General features: G+C 42.6%; 3 protein-coding genes across 14 annotated transcripts in view; 2 read left to right on the top strand and 1 right to left on the bottom strand.

Annotated features, from left to right (window-relative positions):
• Window positions 1–8,139, bottom strand: part of BRCC3 (BRCA1/BRCA2-containing complex subunit 3) — a 62,274-nt gene extending 54,135 nt beyond the window's left edge. For 4 of the 9 annotated variants that reach the window (XM_042974451.1, XM_042974453.1, XM_042974457.1 and 1 more), the window contains exons 1-2: window positions 6,472–7,273; window positions 2,735–2,854 (exon numbers count right to left, since the gene is read on the bottom strand). In XM_042974451.1, the coding sequence (XP_042830385.1) occupies window positions 2,735–2,854; window positions 6,472–6,836 (485 nt within the window). In that variant the 5' untranslated portion in view covers window positions 6,837–7,273. The other 5 variants (XM_007088963.3, XM_015540583.2, XM_042974455.1 and 2 more) reach the window with 3 other exon arrangements.
• Window positions 8,140–8,767: 628 nt separating this feature from the next.
• On the top strand, window positions 8,768–18,053 carry CMC4 (C-X9-C motif containing 4). Of its 4 annotated transcripts, none has more exons than XM_007088964.3 (3): window positions 8,768–8,846; window positions 15,321–15,388; window positions 17,694–18,053. In XM_007088964.3, the coding sequence occupies exons 2-3, from the start codon at window positions 15,331–15,333 to the stop codon at window positions 17,840–17,842; spliced, it is 207 nt and encodes a 68-aa protein (XP_007089026.1). In that variant the 5' UTR covers window positions 8,768–8,846; window positions 15,321–15,330; the 3' UTR covers window positions 17,843–18,053. The 4 variants fall into 4 exon arrangements, with proteins under 4 accessions (XP_007089026.1, XP_015396070.1, XP_007089027.1 ...); XM_015540584.2 differs by lacking the exon at window positions 8,768–8,846 and adding an exon at window positions 14,003–14,317; XM_007088965.3 differs by lacking the exon at window positions 8,768–8,846 and adding an exon at window positions 14,003–14,418.
• Window positions 8,774–14,062, top strand: MTCP1 (mature T cell proliferation 1). Its single transcript, XM_007088966.3, has 5 exons — window positions 8,774–8,846; window positions 13,313–13,464; window positions 13,584–13,754; window positions 13,836–13,887; window positions 13,973–14,062. The coding sequence occupies exons 2-4, from the start codon at window positions 13,360–13,362 to the stop codon at window positions 13,881–13,883; spliced, it is 324 nt and encodes a 107-aa protein (XP_007089028.1). The 5' UTR covers window positions 8,774–8,846; window positions 13,313–13,359; the 3' UTR covers window positions 13,884–13,887; window positions 13,973–14,062.
• Window positions 18,054–22,594: the final 4,541 nt, after the last annotated feature.

The following is a 22,594-nucleotide window of genomic DNA, read 5'->3' as shown; positions in this document are numbered from 1 at the left end:
GATTTTGGCTCAGGTCATGACCTTGCTAACAGCGTGGAACCTGCTTGAGAAACTCTTTCTCCCTCCCTGTGCCTTTCCCAAATTTGCGTGCATGCACTATCTCTCCCAAAAATAAATAAACTTTAAAAATATAAATGAATAAAAAGTAAAACTAGACTCCATTTGGCTTCCATTACTGTAAATAGTTACATCCTCTTAATCCAATTTACTAATGTTTGATCACTCAAATACTTATCACTGCGCTATCTGAAAAGTAGCTTGTCTAAATCTTTGGAACTCATATTATCAAGGTGAGTAAATCTTCAATCCTCTCTCTAGCTCCATCATACTCACATTTTTGAAAAAGAAATACAAGATTTTAAAAACTCATTTCTCCCTGGCAGCCTGCCAGCATCAACAATAGCAATTAGGGTGGTTTCAGAGACCAAATGAACAAAGACCCCTACTTTGGTCTCCTCATGTGTCAAGAAATATACTGCAAGAGAATATTTTCTTCCTTTGTCCTAGAGACAAAAATTTCCCATAACTCTATCTGATGCTCTAATTTGATACAAGAAATCAACTTAGAAATAAGACACTGTCCCTTTCTGCTGCTGCTTTGCTATCTTACAAAATGCTGATTTGTTTTCCTGCAAATCACTATGTTAAAACAAAATAATCCTTTCTATACAACAAAATCTGAGAAAGAATACTTTTTAAATATATATTTTTTTTTATTTTTAGATGCAAAAAGAGGTTACTTAACTTCTCTAAACCCATTTTTTTCAACTGCACATTGAGGGAATTCCGCCTCCAACAGCAGTGAAGAGCACACAAGATGTTTAGTAAATTCTTAACAGAGTCATTGTAATGTCAATTACATTGTAATGTCAATGCATGCAGTAACATGCAACAGTGTATCCAGTCACCCCCCATCTTGGGAGTATATCTCAAACTTATAATATATAAGCACAATTATAAACACTTTTATACACTTGTGTTCTGGGAGATGGAGAACAAGAGTTGGAGCCAGAGCTTGACGGGGTGAGCATGACTTATACACAGGGAGCATGAGACAAATCTATATGGTGATGAAACAAGTCGGCATTTTGACTACTGTGGTGGTCACATATATTTACACACGTGACAAAATGGCATAGAATGACACCCATTGTATCAATGTCAGTTTTCTGGTTTCCATGTTGTATTGTCAATGATTTAAGATGTAGCATTTGGAGGAAACTGGGTGAAGGGTACAAAGACCTTTCTATACTATTCTTGCAACTTACCACGAATCTATAATTATTTCAAAATAGAGTTTAAAAAAAGATTGCAAAACGTATGTAAGAGATTGATACATCTGATTATATAAAAAGGCAAAAACAATTTGATTGGAGAAATATACATACATCATGAATAAGCTGAGAAAAATCAGTATCCTTATCACAAAGAGCTAATTTCCTTAACACAAGTACTGTGCCCTGGCAGCACAAAAACAAAAAGCTCTGATAACCCACAGTGTTTGTGAAGGTTCAGGGAAACAGGCACTCTCGCACACTGCTGGAGGGGAAACCCTCTAGGACTCCATCATACATGTACATGTGCATGTCTGTGAAATGCAGTGTGTGCAAGGTTACAGTGCTGTCCAGCAGGTTACAGAGAGCCTAAACATGTGTGTGAGGCCAGAAAAGTCACCCGGGGCTACAATTTGCACACAACGGAATGAGGTATCTCTATATAGTGATGTAAACGATTGTCTAGATACGCTGTTAGGCAATGTCATGAGCTATCATATATATATATAATATACATATATCATTATGTTACCATTTATAGATAGTATATAATATATATATAATATATAACATTTATTATATATAATTATATATATATATGTGTGTGTTAAATAGTTTTTTTAAAAAAAGAAAATATTCATGTATGTTTCTGTATGCTCAGAATTTACCTGTAAGGATACATGAAAACCTGATAACCCTGGTTATGTCCAGGGACAGACCATGAGGGTACTGGGACATAGACATTGGAGAGAAATATTTACTTTTCACACGTTTTTGTACCTTTGAAAGTTTATACTATGCATATGAACCACCTAGTTTTAAAAGTTACTTTTTAATTGACAACATAAATTTAATCAAAAAAAAAAAAAAAAAACCCAATGAATTACTAAAAGCCATTGATGCAAATTTAAGTTGCTATAGCTGACATATGAAGTCCTGACCATAGGAAGAAAATTTCCCATTTGATTACTTTTGGTTATATTTAGCATGGAATATTGCATTCAGTTTTCAGCAATGCATTTTTTTTTGAGAGGCAGCCTCAACTCCAATGAATAGAGACTAAGATAGTCAAGGGCCTGGAAATTAAATCATGGAAAACTTGGGGTGAGGGGAGGTGGGCAGAGCAGACTGGAGAGGAGCAATGGGGGAATGAAAGGAAGGAGGAGGGAACTGCCCCACAGAGATCACTGTCACAATACTTGACCCTGGGATCGTCTGGCATTTAAGAGCAGGAACGTTAGAAATTTCTAATTTTTCCAATAAAAGCCACTCAAAAGGAAAAATGGAAAGAAATTCTGATGAAGCAAACAATTTGCTCTCACAGGTAAATATGCGAACTGGGAGAGAGTCACCAGGAAGAAAACCTGTGAAATCTCCTTAGGCAGGAGACAGAGGAGCCTGGCCTGGAAGTCCCAGCACCTGTAAAAGCATGAAAGCGTCTTAATGACCAGTAAGGATATCTCTGCCTCTGTTGAGGCTGCAGACAGCTGCTCTGGAGAAATTTCCACTCGATCCTTCCTCTTATCAGAACGTCGCAAGATGATGACAGAATGAATGTGAACAATTCTGACGGTGTCAACCTGGAGGAAAATCCATAGAAATATTTACTTCTGTCTCTGCAGTAACATGTTTCCCTGCAATTATACAATTGCATTGAATTACATGATTAGGTTAAAAATTCTATTTAGAAAACTGCAAATTTTTATCATAAATAAGAGAATATGTCAAATAAAAGACATCCAACCTTGATATATGCATTTCAAAACAAAATATAAAGGCTAATATTTGAATGAAGGAAGAGCTTTTTGAATGATCCAGTAATAATCATTTGATTTACAACGATGGGTGAGTTACTCTCACAGAAAAGGATACAGTCAGAGTGCAGACAATCCAAGTGTTCAAAATGCTAACAATTTGGTTAAGCAGCAAGTATCATACCAGAAACTATAATGAAGTAATGTAGTAAATCAATACAAGAGCAGAGGAATGGAGTCACTTAGATTAGAAAAAAGTCTTCATAGGCTGACAAGTGTACAATTTCCCAACTGCTCTGAGTGTAGTGTGTGTGTATGTGCATGCATGCATATATGTGTGCGTGGGTGTGTACAGAACTTCTCTAGATGCCAAATGGATATGAGTGAAATGTTTGGGAGACAAGTTGGCCAACTGGTTTAAACAGAGAACTTGAGGTGGAATGATAGTAAGGCTAAGAAAAGTTAGAGTAAAACTATACAGGGCCTCAAATACCATGATCTGCAAGATGAGCCAGAAGAATATTGTTTCAGAGAGTCTGAATGTGGGATAATGATAAAATACTGGACTAAGTACATAGCAGACATGGAAGAAACAGATTTGAGATTCATTAAGAAGGAAGAATCCACAAGATTTGTTAGCTTAGTGGCCCATGGATGATAGAGGAAAGGAAGTTGTCAAGTTTAACTCTAAAATTTCAAGGTTGAAACTCAGTGGAACACAGAAAGCAGATCTAAGTTTAGAAAGGATCATGAAGGAAGGAAGGAAGATAAGCCGATGTAGCAGGGGAGGACGTAAATAAAGGCAAGGAACAGTGTGGGCAGAGGGAGCAGAGGAGTGAAAAGCAGAAGAATGAAATGGTTCAAGAGTTTCATGGGAAAAGATGGGTGTGACACTTGCAGATGTTGCAGGGATAAGAGTGAAATCGGAAAGGAGGTTCTTTATTTTAATGTTTATTTATTCTTTGAGAGAGAGAGACAGAGCATGAGCAGGGGAGGGGCAGAGAGAGAGGGAGATGCAGAATCTGAAGCAGGCTCCAGGCTCCGAGCTGTCAGTACAGAGCTTGACCTGGGGCTCGAACCCACAAACTGTGAGATGATAACCTGAGCTGAAGTTGGACCCTTAACCAAGTGAGCCACCCAAGAGCCCCAAGAAACACACTTTACATGTCAGTACACAAAAAGACCAAAAATAAAAGGATGGAAAAAGATATGCCATGCCAACATCTACTAAAAAGATAAGGTCACTGAACTCATGAAGCTTAACATCTATTTGGCCAGTACAAATTGACACAGAATTCCAGATGAGGACATGGACTCTTGAAAAATAAAATTACACCATTAAGATTAGGAATGTATTTTAGTAGGAGTTGAGGCACAGGGTGACTTTTTTCTGTCTCTATAGGCTGAGAGGGTTTCAGTGCCTAGAGGAATGAGCAAATGAAGTTCAGGATGGCAAGACCAGCCCAGGAACAGATGAAAAACAAAATAAGCATAAATAAAGGCAACTAAGGTCTGATAGATGTCCCTGAAAGCCACAGGTAGCTGAAGGGCTTGAGGAAGCCTGTTACAGTGACAGTCACATAAGAAATAAGATATTCTAGCTTAGCTAGCCTGGCCTCTATACCTTTTCAGTCTCAAAAGTTCCTTTTGCTCCTCTATCTTCATATAGAACAAAGGCCAGCAAAATATGGCTTTCCCAGCCTTCCTTGGGGAAAATCTGGCAAGGAGACTGTGGAGAGGCTAGCAAATATTCAAGAAAAGAAGCAATAAGGACCTCCAGTAAGGTAGAAACAGCTGGGATGAAGCATTGGAAACAACATGAGGGCAATTTACGGTTCTGAATGGCAACAAGGTTTCCAAACAGGGCTGCACATTAGAATCACCTGGGGAGTTTTTCAAACTCCTGCTGCCTAGGTCTCACCCCCAGACCAAGGAAGTTGGCATCAGAATTTTGTAAAGGTTACAGGGTAATTCCAAGGTGCCCCCAGGTTAATTTAACATGCCTGTGTTGACCTAAACTTGAAATAAGCAGTAGGGTGCATGTATCACCGGGGGAATTATTAAGTTAATAAATGGAAAGCTAGGACTGGATATTAACAACAGCGATCAGAATGGCACAATATTTCCATGTGTCCGGCACTTGGAAAAATGCTTTCCATTTATTAACTTAATAATTCCCCCAGTGATACATGCACCCTGATGTTTATAGCAGCATTATCAACAATAGCCAAATTATGGAAAGAGCCCAAATGTCCACTGACAAGTGGATAAAGAACATGTGGTGTGTATATGTATACAATGAAATATTAGTCAGTCATCAGAAGGAAAGAAATCTTGCCATTTACAATGATAGAGAGACACAACAAAAACAAACAAAAAACCCTATGAGAGTTTCAAGGAGAAAGATGAAGATAAGCCCCAAGATGTCATCACCTGATATAGTAGCAATGGTGAGGTGGCTGGCGAGACAGAATTGGAAACCAGACCTTGGTGTGTGTGACTGGAGAAGGTAAAGAAATAATCATGATTATAGTCTACCCTTTTAAGAAGTCTGACTATTCAGAGAAGGATATAAGAGTAGTGACTACAGGAATATGTGGGATTAAAAAGTTATTTTTCTGTTGTTTCTGAAAATGAGAGTAATTTAAGCACATTCGTATCCAAAAGGGTAAAAAGCCAGATGACAGGAAAAGGTTGAAGACTCAGAAGAGAGGATATTTGATAAGCAAGGTCTGTGAAGAATCTGTAAGAAAGGAGGCAGAGTGGTCAACATGGAAAAGTTTGGATATAGGGGTAATAAGTAGATGGAGTTGTTGCCTGATGGTTTTTATCATGTCTGTCATGTGCTTGGTAGGAAGGCATAATTGACTTTTATTGTATTTTTCAAAGGCATTGGTTTGCAACATACTGGAAAATGAATGAAATGGCCCTATATCAGAATTAGCTTGAGAAGCATTATACCAGATTGTGAAAGCTAGAGCGTGTCAGAAAAGGTGAGGCAGAATTGTAGACAGGAGAAGAGTCAAGGTAGACTATCAATTATGAACTATGAATAATTAGCTTGTAAGAGAGGGGCTGCCCGACTAGGTACTGGGATTTGGGATAAGGAGATGACAACAGTGATGTGAACCAGATCTCAAGGCAGTGTACCAGTGAGATGTCTCAAGGAGGGTGGGAGAGGGGCCAGAAAACAGGCAGACAGATGACAGCAAGGAGGAGAGCTGAGAGTGAGTACTGATCTGAATTTGCTACAAGGAGTAGAAAATTAGGTCCATTCTTAGTGAGTAGACTCTTCAGCTGATTTTACTAGAGAGAACAGTGTACCCAGCCAAAAATGTGGGCCTGCACAAACCAGATTAATCCCTGGCTGAGATCATCCATGTGAGGACAGAAATCCCTTCCCAATGGCAAGTTTCCATCATGCAAAATTCTAGCACACATACCTTTTCAGGAACTGTGCGCAATTCAGTTCCGGTATATGTAAATTTGGAGTCACTCCTTTTGGGAATAAATTAGAAAAAAAAAGGGGGAACTGAGGTTTGTAATATAAAAAGGTATTAAAGCAAAGTAACAGGTTTAGCAGTTTTTGCAATGAAAACTTGATCAGAGACAAAGGAAGAGTGGCTAAGTGTATAGTGTGTTCACTGGCAAAGCCAAATGCATAGAATCCTGGGTATTGAGGAGGTGGGCTTGCTACTGTTTGAAACTGAAATAAAGGTAACCCAAAGCTTTTGCCAAGTGACGCATTCAAGCTACTGGGCATTTCTGAGATCACTGAAGGGTGCTGTAAGGGGAAGCAGAAAGCCATTGACCATTTAAAGGAAGGAATGGGTTAATAAGGGGAAATGTCTTTTAATACTGCATATCACATGCCAGAAAGAAAATTACCTGTATTTCATTGTTGTTTCAGGGGGCAGAGAATGTAAAATATATCAATCAAGGAAAAAGAAGGTAGGAGCACCGTATCAGTGAACAATTGTAAGAGTTTTCACAGGTTCAGTTATCGTGTTGGTATTCCCACCCACATTTTTCACATAAGGTCATATGTATATAAACCGACAGCACTCGTACTAGGAAGTAAGGTGGAAACCAACATTCAGGGTTGGAGTGAAATTCAAAGTGTATCAGTAGGGGGGCTCCAGACTCATAATGGTAAGTTAAAATACAAATCGTATACAATATTGCAAAACTTGTAATGTTTCAGTTAAGAATAACATAGGTCAAAAGGTATCAGTAAAGAAATATAATCTTACCTTGTGTCATCATTCAACTAGAGTGGGGAGAAAGCAGAAAACATTATTGATCACTAGTTTGATGTACATGGATGCAGATTATATGAAAATTGGGTCACGTGTTTCTGTAGGGAGGCATGAACAACTGGAGAATTCTTATTTTTGGATTGTAAACAACTAAGCTGTATTTCCTCATCCTCTTTAGTCCCTGTGCAACACTTAAGCCAGCGGAAACCTTTGCGTCTTTGCAACCGTCTTCTCTCTGTGGTTGTCTAAATACAGTTCGAAGGCTTTCCAGAAGCCTTCCAGAAAGAAGACTGGATGCGAGAGAAGGGGTACTGATCGTGGTTGGTTGCTTTGTAATACGGTGCTGTCCTCGTTATGCTCTAATGTCTTTATGGCCTGACTTGCGGTTTTGGTCAATGGGGTGGTAAATCCAGATGTAAAGAAAAGCACAGACTAGAAGGGAAACTACAAGGCCCACCCGGAGGCTTATGCAGGTCGCTGGGGGGTTGCGGGAAGCCAAAGAAGCGTGAAGACACAAAGGAAACGGAGTCCTCACTCCGGGACCATCCGGAGGATCAGTCCAAGGATCTGAGTCCGGGGTGCCTGTGGCCCCCGCAGTCCCGGGCGCTGCCGGCACCCACCCCGGGGCCGCACTGGGACTGCTCAGCAGGGTTCCGGCCAGGCTAACTGCGCTACTCACCTCCCCTATGCACAGCCCCATCACCTCCTCCTTCTCTGTGCTCAGGGCATGGTTGAGACAAACCAGGAAAGCATCCGACTCCAGATGAACCGCCTGCACCGCCTGTACCACCTGCACCGCCATCTTGGTCCGGCCGCGCTCACGTCCGCCTCGGGCCCACTCGGGCCTGGCCAACCGGGTGCTCCGGAGCGCGGGTTCCGCGGGGGCGGGGCTTGAGGAGCGCGGGCGGGGCGGGGCGGGGCGGGGTGGTGGGGGCGGGGCGCGAGGCGGGCGCGCGGAGGCGGGGCTCGGGGCGCGGGGGCCGGGCGGGGCCGGCCCGGCGGCACCTGGGAGACGCCCGCGCCGGTCGGGGCGGGCGTGGCCGTCGGGCGGAGGGCGGTAGCCGGCCGCGGTCGGGGCGTCAGGCCGGGTGGCGGGGTCGGCAGGGAGGCGGCGCTCGAGGGCCGCGGGCGGACGTGGTCTGTGAGCGGCGCCCGGGCGGCCGGGCCGGCGCCTGTCGAGCGCCCGCGCCCATTTTGCCCGCCCGCCGAAGAGAGCCGTACGCGGCCTACACGCTCCGGGGACAGCCCTTTAAGGCGGCCTCGCCGCGCGCGCCGGCCTCCGGAGTCCGGGGGACGCTCGGTTGAAATTGGGTCCTAAGACAGTTCAGGTTTTATTTTATTTCGGTTTGCTTCCAAGTTACGGCCCCGAATCTCGTACAACTCTCCCCGGAGCACTTCCGGTTGCCGGCCCTCGCCTCCTAACTTCGGTTCGGGTGACCTCGGCCCGCCCCAGGCTCACGTCCCGATCCTGCCTTGAGTGGCCCAGGGCGGGGGACCTGGAAGTTTTAGCCTCGCGGCTCCTGAGGCGGATTAAGTAGCCCAAGAAACATTATATTCATGTGAGTAACCTCTTCCAGAAACAGTGCTATACTGTATCGGAAAAAGTATCACTCTGAAGCTTGGCTTTTAGGTACCTGCTTGTTTGATACAGGGACGGGAATGGGGGACGTGAGCTTTCACCGAAGGTCGGATGTATCGCAGCCCATATCCACACTACAAGTGTCCTCAGCTCTCTCCTTGTCCTGATGGTATCAGATATGGTGAAACTGTACGTAAAAGTCCTTTTCTTTTCAGGAATGGCAAACGTGCCACGGGTAAAAGTACAGATCTTTCCACTCCCAAGCTTAGGAATGACACGTGGATGTGAGGAACCATTCTAAAGCAAAGGAAAATCTATGCCTTGCCGCCTCCACAGCCCATCAGTGTTTATGTTTCTTTGATCTGCTTCTCGATTCCCTGTGTAGTGTTGAAGCCAGGCAGACATGGCAGTACTGGAAAGGGAACATTCCCAACGTTCCACTTGAAGAGGTGTTGATGCTTTGCTCTTTTCTCCGAAGTCAGTTCCAACCCAACTCTCCCCACCACAGATAGGGCCCACATCCACTGGGATTACCTGTCACATATATGCCACCAACCTCCATTTTGACCTAATGCTTAAGGTTCACATGGCACCTGTGTCCATGATTCATTCTGATACTCATGGATATGGGACAAAACTTCAAGTGTGCGATTACATTGGACCCATCTACATTTTGTCTCTAAAGTGTCAAGTTTACACCATATATTACTTCCAGATACTGTTCATGGCAAATATGCCCTGCTGGAATAGGACAAGGATGGCCATTCTTCTCATTATTATGTTCAGCAATGGAATATTCTGACTTTATAAAGTACCTTTAGATACCTTCAAGACAAAAAACACCCCTTCCTTTGTCGTTGCTCTCAGTTACTCTCAAATTCGAGAATGATATTCTCTGACTTTCATAATACTCGCCGCTGCATTGCACATTTCTAAATCTTTAATTGCAGGAGAAAAAAAACTTAACATTTACAGCAAACTTATGTCCTAGACACTCTACTAAGCCTTGATATACCTTTGTATGGAAACTGCTCCAATTAGAATCAGTCCACAACTTCCTATATATATATAATATATATTATATATATAATATATATAATATGTATATATACACATATAAAACATACAAGAAGTGGTAAATAACTGCTGACGATTATGATCAATACGTTCTTTGTTTCTCATTTTACACCTCAAAAAACTGAACTCTAGACAGCTTAATTTGTCTAGTCACAAAGCTAGTCACTGATAAAATCAGGATTCATACCCAGGCCAGACTAACTCTAGTGAACACGTTCTGAGTAACTTCACCCATTGTAATTAAATCCGGTGATTAATTCACTTCAACTAAAGTGTCTTCAAGTAATTAATACTTAAAAATTGTCCAAACACCTGTAAATGGAATTATACTCCTTACGAAAGCCCTCCTATGTTATATATCATCCATTCAAAACATAACTTACGAAATGCCATACTAGTAAATAGTCCATGTAGGCCACTATGGTCTCTGACCATAACACAAGGTCACCCCCATGGGGACAATCTGTATTAGTACCTTAACAGATGATAAACCTAATATAAGCACTGTTTGAATCCATTTCAATTTGCACATGGTAGTATTCCTTGGAGTTGAGGGAAACAAGTTTATGTTCTGTGTATTACATTGCACCGTGTACCTCAGTTTATCTTGAGTATTTAAGAGATTCATAGTAGTTTAAGGAGTTCTGAAGTTTGTGAACAAGGTTCATGTGCAGAAAAATGTTCTCTAGTCAAATAAATTCGGGAAATGGTATAAACAAAATAAAGTCGCCTTACTGTGTAACTTGCCACAGCTTTTATGACTATAGATTCCCAAACTTATTTGACCAAAGAGACAGGTAGGGAAAAGTGTTCCAGGAATGATATTTTAGAGAGATGGTGCTCAATTCCTACAACCTGGTATTTTGTGGTCTTTGATCTCACGCTTTCCCAGTCACTTTCTGCTTCGGTAAGGATGTTGTGCTTTGAGCTCACATGGCAGTTTCTCAGTCCCTTGGCCACTGCCCTTGCCTTTCACTGGGCCTTCATGCTGTGTCTAAGTGGTAGCACACACAAGTCCAGGGTCATGTGCTGGGGTTTGTTCCCAGGCTCATGCTGCTGATGCCCAGCATGTTGGTCTTTAGGTCACAGCAGCACATCACACTGCCTTTCTTCTGAGAATATTTTGTAGTGACTCATGGGCCTCTTTGTAGTGATTCATAGTAACTCACACTATCATCTCCGATTTGTTTGCCCTCTATACCACTGGAATCATTCCCTTTTAATGTCAGCATAACCACTAACATTTTACTTTTCATCCAAGACAAGTTTAAATGTCAGGATATTGATGGTTGTCTGTGAGTGAATCTATCTGTGAACTTGAAACGATACTGAAACCCTTAACACTTGGTTTCTATTTTTTATTAAATGGCCACACTTCTTTTGTACTCAAAATCCAGACATTAATATACTTTATTTTAACATTCGTATTTACTATCTCTCTTTTCCAAAAGCCCTTGGGAAGAGGAGAGGCAGAATGATTGTGTCTACTAAATGGAAAAAAAAATAGCTTTCAAAAAATATGTAGTCATATAGTACACCTAGAGAATCAATCTCTACTCTTGTATATGTGATATTTATCCATTTCCCTTGTCAGCATATATGTCCACCTACTCACAAGGACACTGACTAGTATTTGAGACTTGGGGTGCTCAGTAGTGTATCATTCCTGTGAATCAAAGAGCTTATAATACGGTCTTTGAAGGGAGACAGGACTTGTGAAATAAGCAAAGCAAATGTGCAAGGCAATTTAAATCAGAGGCCAAAATATGAGTAAGAGCTTAGACATAAATGTTGCAGTGGTCCTAAAAGGCATACAGAAAATGGCCTGTGGAAGCATTTTAGGCAAGGAGAAAGCAAGAGCAAACCTTTGGAGCTAGTAATGAGCCTAGTATTTAGGGGAAAATTAGTCTCAAATACAGTGGTAGTGGTGCTTCCTAGAATTGGTGACAGATAGGATGTAGCAACTGAACAAGATGAAGAAGTCCAAGATAACTGAGAGAAACTGGGATTTGGCGAAGGGGAAGGGGTTCCACTTTAGGTGAGTTTGGAAGGAGAGAGGCCTAGAAGCTTAGGATGGGCTCAGAGTCACCTCCATTCAGGATACAATGGCTGAAGCAACCATAATGCTCTGAAATTAACCACTGAGATAAGACCATTTCCTAACTCTATAAAAGATATTTTCTACTTTTAGGGATGGTGAACTAACAGTTGTTAAGGGGGGAAAAATCAGACTCAGATTGTTGTCCTTGAAAAGAGGATTTGGTTTAGCTCAGTTCTTTCTAGCTTTTTCCTGGGCTGCATCATCCTCTGTTCTGGCATCTCATTTGCTGTGGACAATCTCAGTTTAATGGCTTAACAACCTCCAAAGGTGTGTGGCAGCTCCTCTTCTACCTAAAGGCCACCCAAGGGGAACAGGAGGCCTTTGTTTTGTGGGGGCAGATCCCCCAATGCTGTATCTGTGCTGTCAGAGGTAGAAATACAGTGAAATTGTGCCGTGACAGTAGAAGCCAGGTACAAAGAGATCCTTATGGGGTTAGAGCCTAATCTGTGTGATGGAAGGATTTTGCCCAGTACCTTTGCTTCCTTTACACCAAAAAGCAGAGGGGTTTTTCTGGCCCTCTGACTTGGGAAATCAGAATTTAAATGCACACCTCTATGGAGAAATGGGCTCCTGTGACATCCTGAAGCATTACTAAAATGAAACAAGGACCTAGATGGATAACTATCATTTGCTCTCAGCCTCAAATCACCATGATCGCCAAGGTGTTTTGCAGCTTTAGAATTCCATGAAGCTATCTTAAATATTTTTCCTAACATGAAAACCCCCTTCTGGAAATGCCCAACTGACATAAGTAACCTTTCTAAGTAAGCTGACAAATAGGTCGTTTGTCTTAAAACAAACTTTTAATTTCAATTTAGCAACGTACATAATTCAGCCTTCACAATCTTTTAAAAATGGAGCTGTTTGGAAGGGACTTTTACCTGGGAGATACGGCACACCCAGGTCCGTTGTTATACTGCTTTCTTGCCCAATTGAGTGCCCTTAGCACCCTGCTGTGCACACTCCGTTGCTAACCACACTTGGTCAGATGCTGCTTTGTAAATGCCAAGATTGGGAGACCACTGCCTGGCTTCCTGAGGAGCTGCGTGCTTCGCAGTCAACAGTTAGCATTACCCAAGACACTGCTGAGCGTCACTTCAGTGTCCTGCAGGCAGCTTCAGATGGCCTCGGCTCTATTTAGGCTGTGCAAGTAGACGTGTATGAGTTCTGGTTCTGGTTGGTGTTGCTAGTACCGGGTCACCTTGCTCACTGGCGAGTTCATTCAAACCCAAAAAGTCACACCTGTGTCCTGTGCGCGGGTGCTGCAGGCTTAGGTGGAGAAAAGCAGGGCTAGAATTGGAACCCAAAGCCCAGAATGGCAGGAGAGGATGCAGGGGCTCCACCCGATCACCTCTGGGTTCACCAAGAGGGTATCTACCGCGACGAATACCAGCGCACGTGGGTGGCCGTCGTGGAAGAGGTAAGTGTTTGTATTTTGCTTATTTTTTTATCGATTTTGCTTTGAAGCAACTTGGTTTCTAGCCAGTCTCAGTATCCTGAAACGTTTGCTTTTATTTTTGATCATTTTTTTTCCATTAGGAGACGAGTTTCCTAAGGGCACGAGTCCAGCAAGTTCAGGTTCCCTTAGGTGACGCAGCTAGGCCGAGTCACCTTCTTACCTCCCAGCTACCTCTCATGTGGCAACTCTACCCTGAGGAGCGCTACATGGATAACAACTCTCGCTTGTGGCAGATCCAGCATCATTTAATGGTACCCATGTTGCTTAATCATTTTCCATTGTACTGGGGCTCTTACAACGGAGTACTCTATAAACTTTTCTTTTTCTGACAGGTCAGGGGAGTACAGGAGCTGTTGCTTAAGCTTTTGCCTGATGATTAACCTGGTATGTATTTCTATTTATCCCCCGTTCTCCCTTCTTTTTCACTCTCTTTGGCTGTGGTGATTTTAATGATCTATTTTTTTTCCAGGTGCTGGGATTCTAGGAAGATATGCTCCTCTGTTCTGTTCAGTACATGGCAATCACTTCATCCACCACTGCAGTGCACCCACCTGTGGGCCTGGGGGGAGGGAGTGGGTTGAACAACTGCTCAAGAACGCAGAAGCGTAGGAAGGGTCATGACCAACAGCACAAGTGGAACTGCAGAGAGGGGGTTACACAGGCAGAAAGCAAGTCAACAAAAGCACTTAGTCAGGACACGTAACTTGAAGTCGACTCCTTTGGAAATTGCCATGGAACCTTTCATGGACATCATCAGCTGGAACTGGGATCTGATGAGTCCCACAAAAGTCAGCACCTGACCGCCAAGGACTTGGTACTGATTTAGAGAGAAGAGAGCAGCTGCTAGCAGCATCAACATCTATTTGTCGCTTATTTGCCCTGCAGCAATTCACCTGCCTTTCCTTCTCCCGTCCTGTAAATATCCGAGGTTTTGCTCCGGTGTTTCCCATCCCAGTACTGACCTAACTTGGATCTACTGAGAATTTAGGGGGCTCTGAAACAAAAGGAGGTCGTTTCAATTAATGAAATTAGCTACCAAGGCTCCTGGGCCTTTTTCCTTTCTGCAGTTGTGCCTTCAAATTATTAGAAGTTGCCGATCAAAATCATGGGCACTTAAATTCGTTCTCTGGTTATAGATATTTTAAATAAGTTGGTTTCTGTAAGAGCTCCAAAAAATATTTTAGCTGCTTACCTAGCACCTTTCTCAGGAAGTAATAATAGCACCAAATATTGCTGATTCCTAGGAAAGCATTTACTACCTGATAATTTCCTGAGTTAAAGTAGTCATAACTGTTTATGTACATTAAAAGTAAGGTTTTTACTTTTTACATCTTGGGAATCACGGCTACCATGTATTGAGTCCTTACTGCCTTCCTTCCAGGCACTATTGTGTGTACTTTATATATTTCATCACACTTAGTCCTTCCATTAATGCTTGGAGTTGGGTAGGAATGGTCCCCAATTTACACATGAATTATACGGAAAAATTGCAAGGAGTTTAATGACTTACCAAGAGTGGTTCTGTGAATGATAGATCTGAGCAGTGGGCTCCTCTAGCCCAACATTGGTTTACAGTATTCAAGATGAGTTGATTGAATTCAAGGGTTCTTTTTTCATGTAAAGCTACTCATAGCTTCCAAATTGAATGAAATGGATATTATAAAAATACACTTGATTCATCCTATGAATGGGAAGAGTATTTTTTAGTGCAAATGTTTTCTAGCATACCTAGTTGTCTCAGAAGAAAATTCCATCTATAAGGGCTTTAAAGTCTTTATGGATAAAAGACAAAATAAAAATCATTTTTCTTATTTTAGTTTTCTGGATATGCCGCAGAAGGATCCGTGCCAGAAACAAGCCTGTGAAATACAGAAATGTTTACAAGGTAGTATGTGAAATGCTTTTTTATATTTTTCCACTTTACCTGTGAATTAACTACAAGAGACCAATTTTTCTTTTTATTAGCAGACAATATTAACTCCTCTCAAATGTAATATTTCTGTAATTATCCTGAAGATTTTCCTCATTGTATCATCAAAGATGCAGAAAATAAAAAGTGATGTGATATAAGCTTGCTGTTTGCAATCCTGGTTGTACATTAGAATCACCTGAAGAGCTTTAAACACTTGCCTAGAACAATTAAATCGAACTTCCTGAGGATGGGTTCTGGGCAGGAATCAGTCTAAAAAGCTAACCAGGTTATTTTAATGTACAGCCAGAGTTGAGAGTTACTAAGCTGAGCAAAGTCCTTTTTTTAATGTTTGTTTGTTTATTTTGAGAGAAAGGGCGAGCATAAGCTGGAGGAGGGTCAGAGAGAATCCCAAGCAGGCTCCGTGCTGTCAGTGCAGAGCCCGACACAGGGGCTTGAACTCATGAACCACGAGATCATGACCTGAGCCAAAATCAAGAGTCAGACGCTTAACCAACTGAGTGACCCAGGTTCCTCAAGCAAAGTCCTTTTTTAAAAAGACTAGTTTTAAATGTGTTGGTTATACTTCATTGTGGCTGACAACTCACTTTTTAAAAGCAATCAGGTTGGAAGTGGGGGTTGAAAAAAACAACTGGAATTTAGGCTGCTGAAGTTAGCAACTAAGTCTTAAAGGTAAAAGCAAATTTCAAGTAAAGCATATTTGATGTGATTTGTCCACTTGGTTTTCTCCCCCAACCTGGTTTTAAATTGGCCAAAAAGTTTGGCCAAATGCTAGAAGATTTTTTTTTTTAATCAGCAAATGATTATTGGCAGAAGAACAGATAGAAAAAGCTACAAGGCTTTTTGAATTTCAAAACTGACACTTTTGATAATTTTTCCCATTATTTAACTAATGGAGATGGATGCCTATGAAAATGTAGAAGGGTCAGAAGGAACCATGTTACAAATTTACCCAGAGATTCACCACTAAAGAAAACTCTTGTTCATTTCCTTTGACTCTTACCTTTCATTCTTGGACTCTTCGTTTTATGATGTAAGCAATATTTCATAAATCTTTTTAATGTTTATTTACTTTTGAGAGAGGGTCAGCGAGAGAGAGGGGGACACAGAATCCGAAGCAGGCTGCAGGCTCTGAGCTGTCAGCACAGAGCCCGATGCAGGGCTCAAATCCATGAACTGCGAGATCATGACCTGAGCCGAAGCAGGGTGCTCAAATGACGGAGCCACCCAGGCGCCCCCATAAATATCTTTTAATCTAAAATATTAATGTATAATGATAATGCTACTTTATTCATCCTCTTCACTTCCTCCAAACTTAAGAAAAAGTAAAAACTGTTTTTCACAATTCCTTCTCCCAAATAAATTCTTACCTTATTTGAATTAGCAACCTATGGCTAAGGAAGAACAAGAATCAAGGTAGAGACACTCCCTTGCTATAGTGTGGGAGGAGTGAGGGTGGGAGGGCTAAGAGTTAGCATTAAGCACAGCCATAAGGATTTTAAACATATTAAGTCATTGAATCCTTTCATCCATGAGGTAGATGCTATTATTGACCCCCATTTTATAGATGGGGAAATTGACACAGAAGTTATATAACTTGTCCAGGGTCACACTACTATAAGGGGCACAGTGAGGATTTGAACCTCTTTGGTCTGGCTCCAAGTCTGGACTCAACCACTCAGCATGAATTGTTTTCTTTTTTTAATCCTGGACTAACTCCCATGCACTCCATTTTAGCAGCAGAGGATTCAGATCAAGTGCAGCTGACCTAGAACCTTTAGGTCAAGTTCTCCTTGACATAGGGTCTATGTATAGTAGGGGTCTTCACATATTTTCTGTAAAGGGCCAAACAGTAAATATTTTAGGCTTTGCAGGCCAGCAGGTCTTTGTTGTATAGGGTGTGGGTGGGTACGTGGGGTGGGTTTACAACCCTTGAAAAGCGTAAGAACCGTTCTGAGCTTGCGGAGATTCTGCAGCCGCCGGTGTTCTAGAAGAGGGCACATAAGCTATTAAATGAATTTTAAAGAAAAGGAAATGATATATAAAGTTCCTTCAACCACTTTGTAAATCGTGCTTTTATTTGTAATTAGCCTGTTGATTGGTCTCTACATCAGAAAGAATTAAGTGGACCTGGGTACATCCTCTTTCTTCCACGTCTGGAGATACAAGAAAGTTAAAAGGAGTGGGAGGCACTGATCTGAACCTCCCCGGGCCTTAGCTCTGTGAGATCATGACTAGGGTCTGCGTGTCTGTTTTGCAGCCAACAACTACATGGAATCTAAGTGTCAGGCTGTCATCCAAGAACTGCGGAAGTGTTGTGCTCGATATCCTAAGGGAAGATCTCTCGTCTGTTCGGGATTCGAAAATGAGGAGGAAGAAAAGCTGACACTGAAGCCTACAGCAAAGTAGAGTTCTGCTGACAAGTGAAATGCTGCACCATGTTTCCACCAAGCGAGTTGTATTTGTCTTCCTGATTCTTCGGGCCAGGTAGCAGCAAATACCAAATGAAAAAGTCAACTATAAAAGTTAATGAATATGCCATCTATGCAGAATGGATAGAAATATAAATATATTAAATACGTAGAATGTAATAAAACCGAGCTGCTAAAATAAACCTGTGAAGTGAAAAAGTGTGATTTAGTACTTGTGATATTGTGACTTATAAGAAATATACATTTGGTCTTTGTCTCCTTTCCTGGCACAGAGCTCCTAAAACCCTTGGAATTTCCTAAGTGATAAGAGTGATAAAGGTGTCTTGTCACATTAATGAGGTCACTTTTGGAAAGCCCCTGAGTAACCTATGGATGGGGTCTGGTGGCCAGGGGAACCAACTGTGTGATTCAAGGGTTGGAACTCTCAACCCCCCAGTCCCCCCACCTTTCGGGAGGGGAGAGGGGCTGCAGGTTGAATCAATCGCCAATGGCCTATGTAATGAAGCCTCTTTAAAAACCCCAAGGGACTGGGTTTGGACAGGAGCTCCTCTGCATGGGACCCTACCCTATGTGCCTCGCCATCTGGCTGTTCATCTGTATCCTTTATAATAAGCTGGTAAATGTCTAAGTAAATGTTTTTTCCGAGTTCTGTGAGCTACTCTAGCAAATGAATCAAACCCAAGGCGAATGTCATTGGGAAGCTGACATTTATAGCCAGTGAGTGAGAAGCACAGGTGACAATCTGCACTTGACAGGTGTCTGAATTGGGGGCACTCTTGTTGGACTGAGCCCTTAACCTGTGGGATCTGACACTGATTCCAGGTAGATAGGGTCATAACTGAATCTGTAGGCTATCTAGTCAGTGTCTGCTGAGAATTGGAGAATCGTTTGGTGGTGGTGGAAGAAACACATAAGAGTACTAAATGTATTAAGGCTATAAACATAGGTGTTAATGCATTCTCTTTAGCATTTTTCAGACTACTGGTTCCGTTCCTAAAATCAGTCCTGTGCTAGGGGGGAAGAACTTCCACACAATGCAGGCGCAATTCAAAGATGTCTCTAACCCAACTCCGTACCTGCTGCATTTCCAGTAATTCCGAGCAAAGTACCCTTTCGGATGCCAGTAAGAGCATTTCCTTCCACTTTTACATCGCCACCACAGGGCCTAGCAAGAAGACACTTAATATTTGTTCAGTGAGCGGTAGGAAAGGCCTAGAAATGACTCTGATAATGGTTAATGACCCCTAATTTATCATGAGAAAACTGGGGAAAAAAATGCTTCATTGGAAGTCCGGTAGCAGCAGAATTCTTAGATGGTTTATCTACTCTTTATATCTTTATAATCAAAACATTACAGCAGCTCCTGATGATGGTAAGACAAGGCTGCTGAAGGAAGCCTGTTGACAGTTGTCAGCGGCTTCATGTAGTAGCACTGGAGTGACAGTAGCAAACAGGCCATTGCCTTTCCTCAAACAGATGCTAGAACCACCGTCATTCCACCCTGCCTCCCCGCTAACCGAAGAAAGAAAAAGATGACTGTCTAAGCAGGAGCAGAAACAGATCCTGCTGTGTGCCTGTCTCAGGCCCTTCAGACTGCAACGAAATGCCACAGATGAGGTGGCTTATCAACAACAGACATGTATTCCTCACAGCTCTGGAGGCTGCAAGTCCAGGATCAAGGCCCCGGCAGATTCAGTGTCTGGTGAGAACCTCCTTCCTGGTTCACAGACGGCCATCTTGCTGTGAATGGACTAAGATAAGGCAGTCCCCGATACTCAAATACCATTGTCATTTGAGACCAACTGTTCTTTTAAAGCAGCATTCCCTAAAGTGTTTCTAGGAATTGCTATAAGACAAGGGGGGAAAGGTTTCCATGGCAGATAAGTTTGGAGAATGCCAGGTTGGACATAAGGGAACAGGTGTCTTTCCTGTAAGACTTCAAAGCTTTTAAAATGCTACCGTAAATTATGATCCTTTGGAAAGGACTACTGTATGCGGTACTTGCCACAGTGTGCCCAGCGAACCCATTTTGCAGACAGCACCTCTGAGGGTGAACGTTCTCCAGAGAGATGTGGAGCAATACTGCCTTAGAGATGTTTGATCCACAGACCAAGGTGACAGTGCTACGTTCTCGTGAAATCATTTAAGTGAACTCTTGTGTTAAGACTGAAACAATTTAATAAAACATTTACAACTATGTTTACATCATATAAAAATATAAATTACATTTAAAATTATGAGTTGATAGTGGTACTAGGATTTACATTAGGAACCACTACATGACTGTGCTTTATTAAAAACACTATTTTAACTGAGTTAACTACTCAAGTTTCACACTGTTTTGAATTTTTTTCTTCTAGGGTATACTTTATTTAGGCCTTTTAAAGCCTCAAATCCATTGTTCCTTCCTATCTGTAAAATCAGTCCTGTCTCAGTTGAAGTTAACATCTATTGGCAGACATTAATTTAAATCTGATTCTTCTCAGCCATCATGGCACACAGAAAAATAAAATAGCCACTAATAAAATAGAGAAGTTGAACATTCATCCAGTGTTTTTATGTGTTAGGGACCATGGTTAGTGCTGAATGTCAGTCTCCAGGGAGGAACTGGGACGGTGAGAACCATGGTCTCCTCCCTTGTAGCCTCTAAGTGGGCTGGCGGTGCCAAGGTGAATCACTTGGTTAACTTTCCACTGGAAAGTCAGTCTTCCCCCTTATAATGGGTATGTCATTTGTGGGGTGATATGTTGGGCCATACCCCACTACTTTTCACCCAAGAACTTCAGCACCCATTGACGACAGAAGCTCCTGATCTACCATTATGTGACAACTCCCCTCCCTGCATCCACTCCCCACAACTTCTAACCATTTAATAAACTGTGATATCACACTTGTGTTCGGTATCCAGAAGGCCTCTGGTTATATGGCACTTAATTTAAAAGGCTTTAAAGGTCTGTTAAGTAGTCACTTAACAGCAGAGCTCTAACTTTTTTAGCACCAGGTTCCAACTCTGTGCTTCAGTGCTTGTCAACCTCGGCTGCTCTTGAGAAACCCATGAGGTGTGTCCAAAAGTCAGGCTGCCCCGAGGAACCCGACCGGTGAAATCAGTACTTTGTAACTTTCCACTGCTCTCAGTAATCCTAATAGTAGTTCTTACCATTTTAAATTCAGAAAGGTAGACAGTTGAGGTGAGTCAATAAGGTGAGTCGACTGTTTTTAACGTGAAAAGAATGGAACACTATCAAGTGTGTTTAGAAAAATAGTGCTCTTAAAGTTCATGATTCCTTAAGAAGTAAACATCACAGAACATATGATTTCTGGGAAATCAGTTTCAGGATAGGATATATATTTTCTGCCCAATTCCCCAAGAGATCACACTAACCTTGTATAAGTGATTGATTAAGAAGGCCCCATCCCTGGACTTCATGACAAAGCAACCATGCAGATATGTGGGTGGCAGGAGCAGAGAGGGCAGCAGCCTAACTTTGCCTTCGTGGAGTTTCCCTCAGGGAAGAAACTGAGAGCATCATGAAGCATTAGTGATTTCCAGAAATTTCAAATCCATCTCTATATCATTTTTGTCAAGTCGAGATTTATCGCATTTTCTAAAACTATAGAAAAGTAGAGTTTTCAAATAAGAGCCCAGCCACTGGCCGTGCCCATCTTGCTGCCGAGTGTCAAAGGATGATAGAACATTCTTACAGTAGTTAACTATACAGCAGCCACATTTTGAAACCTGAAGCACCCAACCCACGAGTGTGTTAGCCAGAGTTCCTAGAGTTCCGAAAGGTTTGTTCCTTCTAGGATACTGTTCTGCAGCTTCATTAATGTCCTGTCTTTTGCCAGCATCCATGAGACAGTGACTGACCAGGTCCAGTAAGGGGCACTCTGACCGAGGGAGGGGAGGGGAGGGGAGCCAAGACTCCCGGGGTTTGATGAATGTCCTGAAACTCAGTGGTGAGAGACTGGGAGCAAACGTGAAGTCCACACAGGCAGCGGGAAGAAAACGTACCTTAAGATGATGACACTAATGATAACCGGGCTGCTCAGCAATGACGCGGCACCTCAGCGGGACTGAAAACACTGGAGTTGTTTTTGAGGCTGAGCGGCAGCAGCCCTAAACTGAAAGCGACCCCGGACCCCTTTCCCCTCTCCTCTCTCCTCTGACACCAGGGCGAACTTCAGGGAGAAGGAACTCAGGCATTAGAGCTCTGCTCTTATCAGGCCCACGTCCCCATCCTACCTAGTCCCATCGCGGGAGCGACTGTGGGTCAGAGGGTGGCCCGGAGTGCGAGGACGCCGGGAGGAGCCAAGGTGACTCGGGAGGGGACAGACAGGGCGCGGTGGGATGCACGGGGCCGAGGGGCAAAGGGGAGAAAAACCTCACGAGTGTTCCGACCACCGGGTAGGGCAGGCCCAAATGTGCTGTTACCACACGCCTGCCAGCAGGGGGCGCCAAAACCCCGGCCACGCCGCATACCTCTGTCGGTCAAGGAAAAACCGGTCTCTTCCTCCACCACTAAAAAGGAAGCCCAACACGTTATTGCACCCGGGGTACTGGAGAAAAGCGTGCCTCGCTAAACAGGCCTCGGTAATCAAATGAAAAAAATAGTTGCCGGCTCCTCGTAGCTCGGTTTTGCATGAAGGGCTGGCAGCTGTTCTTTGGGGGGAAATCTTACCTCCCACTTCACCATCTTCAAGCAATGCCGCTGGCAACAGGGCCTCAAAG

The sequence above is a fragment of the Panthera tigris genome, chromosome X (genome assembly GCF_018350195.1).
Source record: "Panthera tigris isolate Pti1 chromosome X, P.tigris_Pti1_mat1.1, whole genome shotgun sequence".
Classification (NCBI taxonomy): Eukaryota; Metazoa; Chordata; class Mammalia; order Carnivora; family Felidae; genus Panthera; species Panthera tigris.
The sequence above is the reverse complement of the archived record's forward strand: the minus strand, read 5'-3'. Positions and strand labels throughout refer to the sequence as shown.

Coding starts and splice junctions, on each gene's coding strand:
- MTCP1 (XM_007088966.3), top strand. CDS start 13,360: ATGGCAGGAGAGGATGCAGGGGCTCCACCCGATCACCTCTGGGTTCAC. Junction 13,465..13,583: donor GGGTGGCCGTCGTGGAAGAG/GTAAGTGTTTGT, acceptor TTTTTCCATTAG/GAGACGAGTTTCCTAAGGGC. Junction 13,755..13,835: donor AGATCCAGCATCATTTAATG/GTACCCATGTTG, acceptor TTTTTCTGACAG/GTCAGGGGAGTACAGGAGCT.
- CMC4 (XM_042974952.1), top strand. CDS start 15,280: ATGGATAAAAGACAAAATAAAAATCATTTTTCTTATTTTAGTTTTCTG. Junction 15,389..17,693: donor AATACAGAAATGTTTACAAG/GTAGTATGTGAA, acceptor TCTGTTTTGCAG/CCAACAACTACATGGAATCT.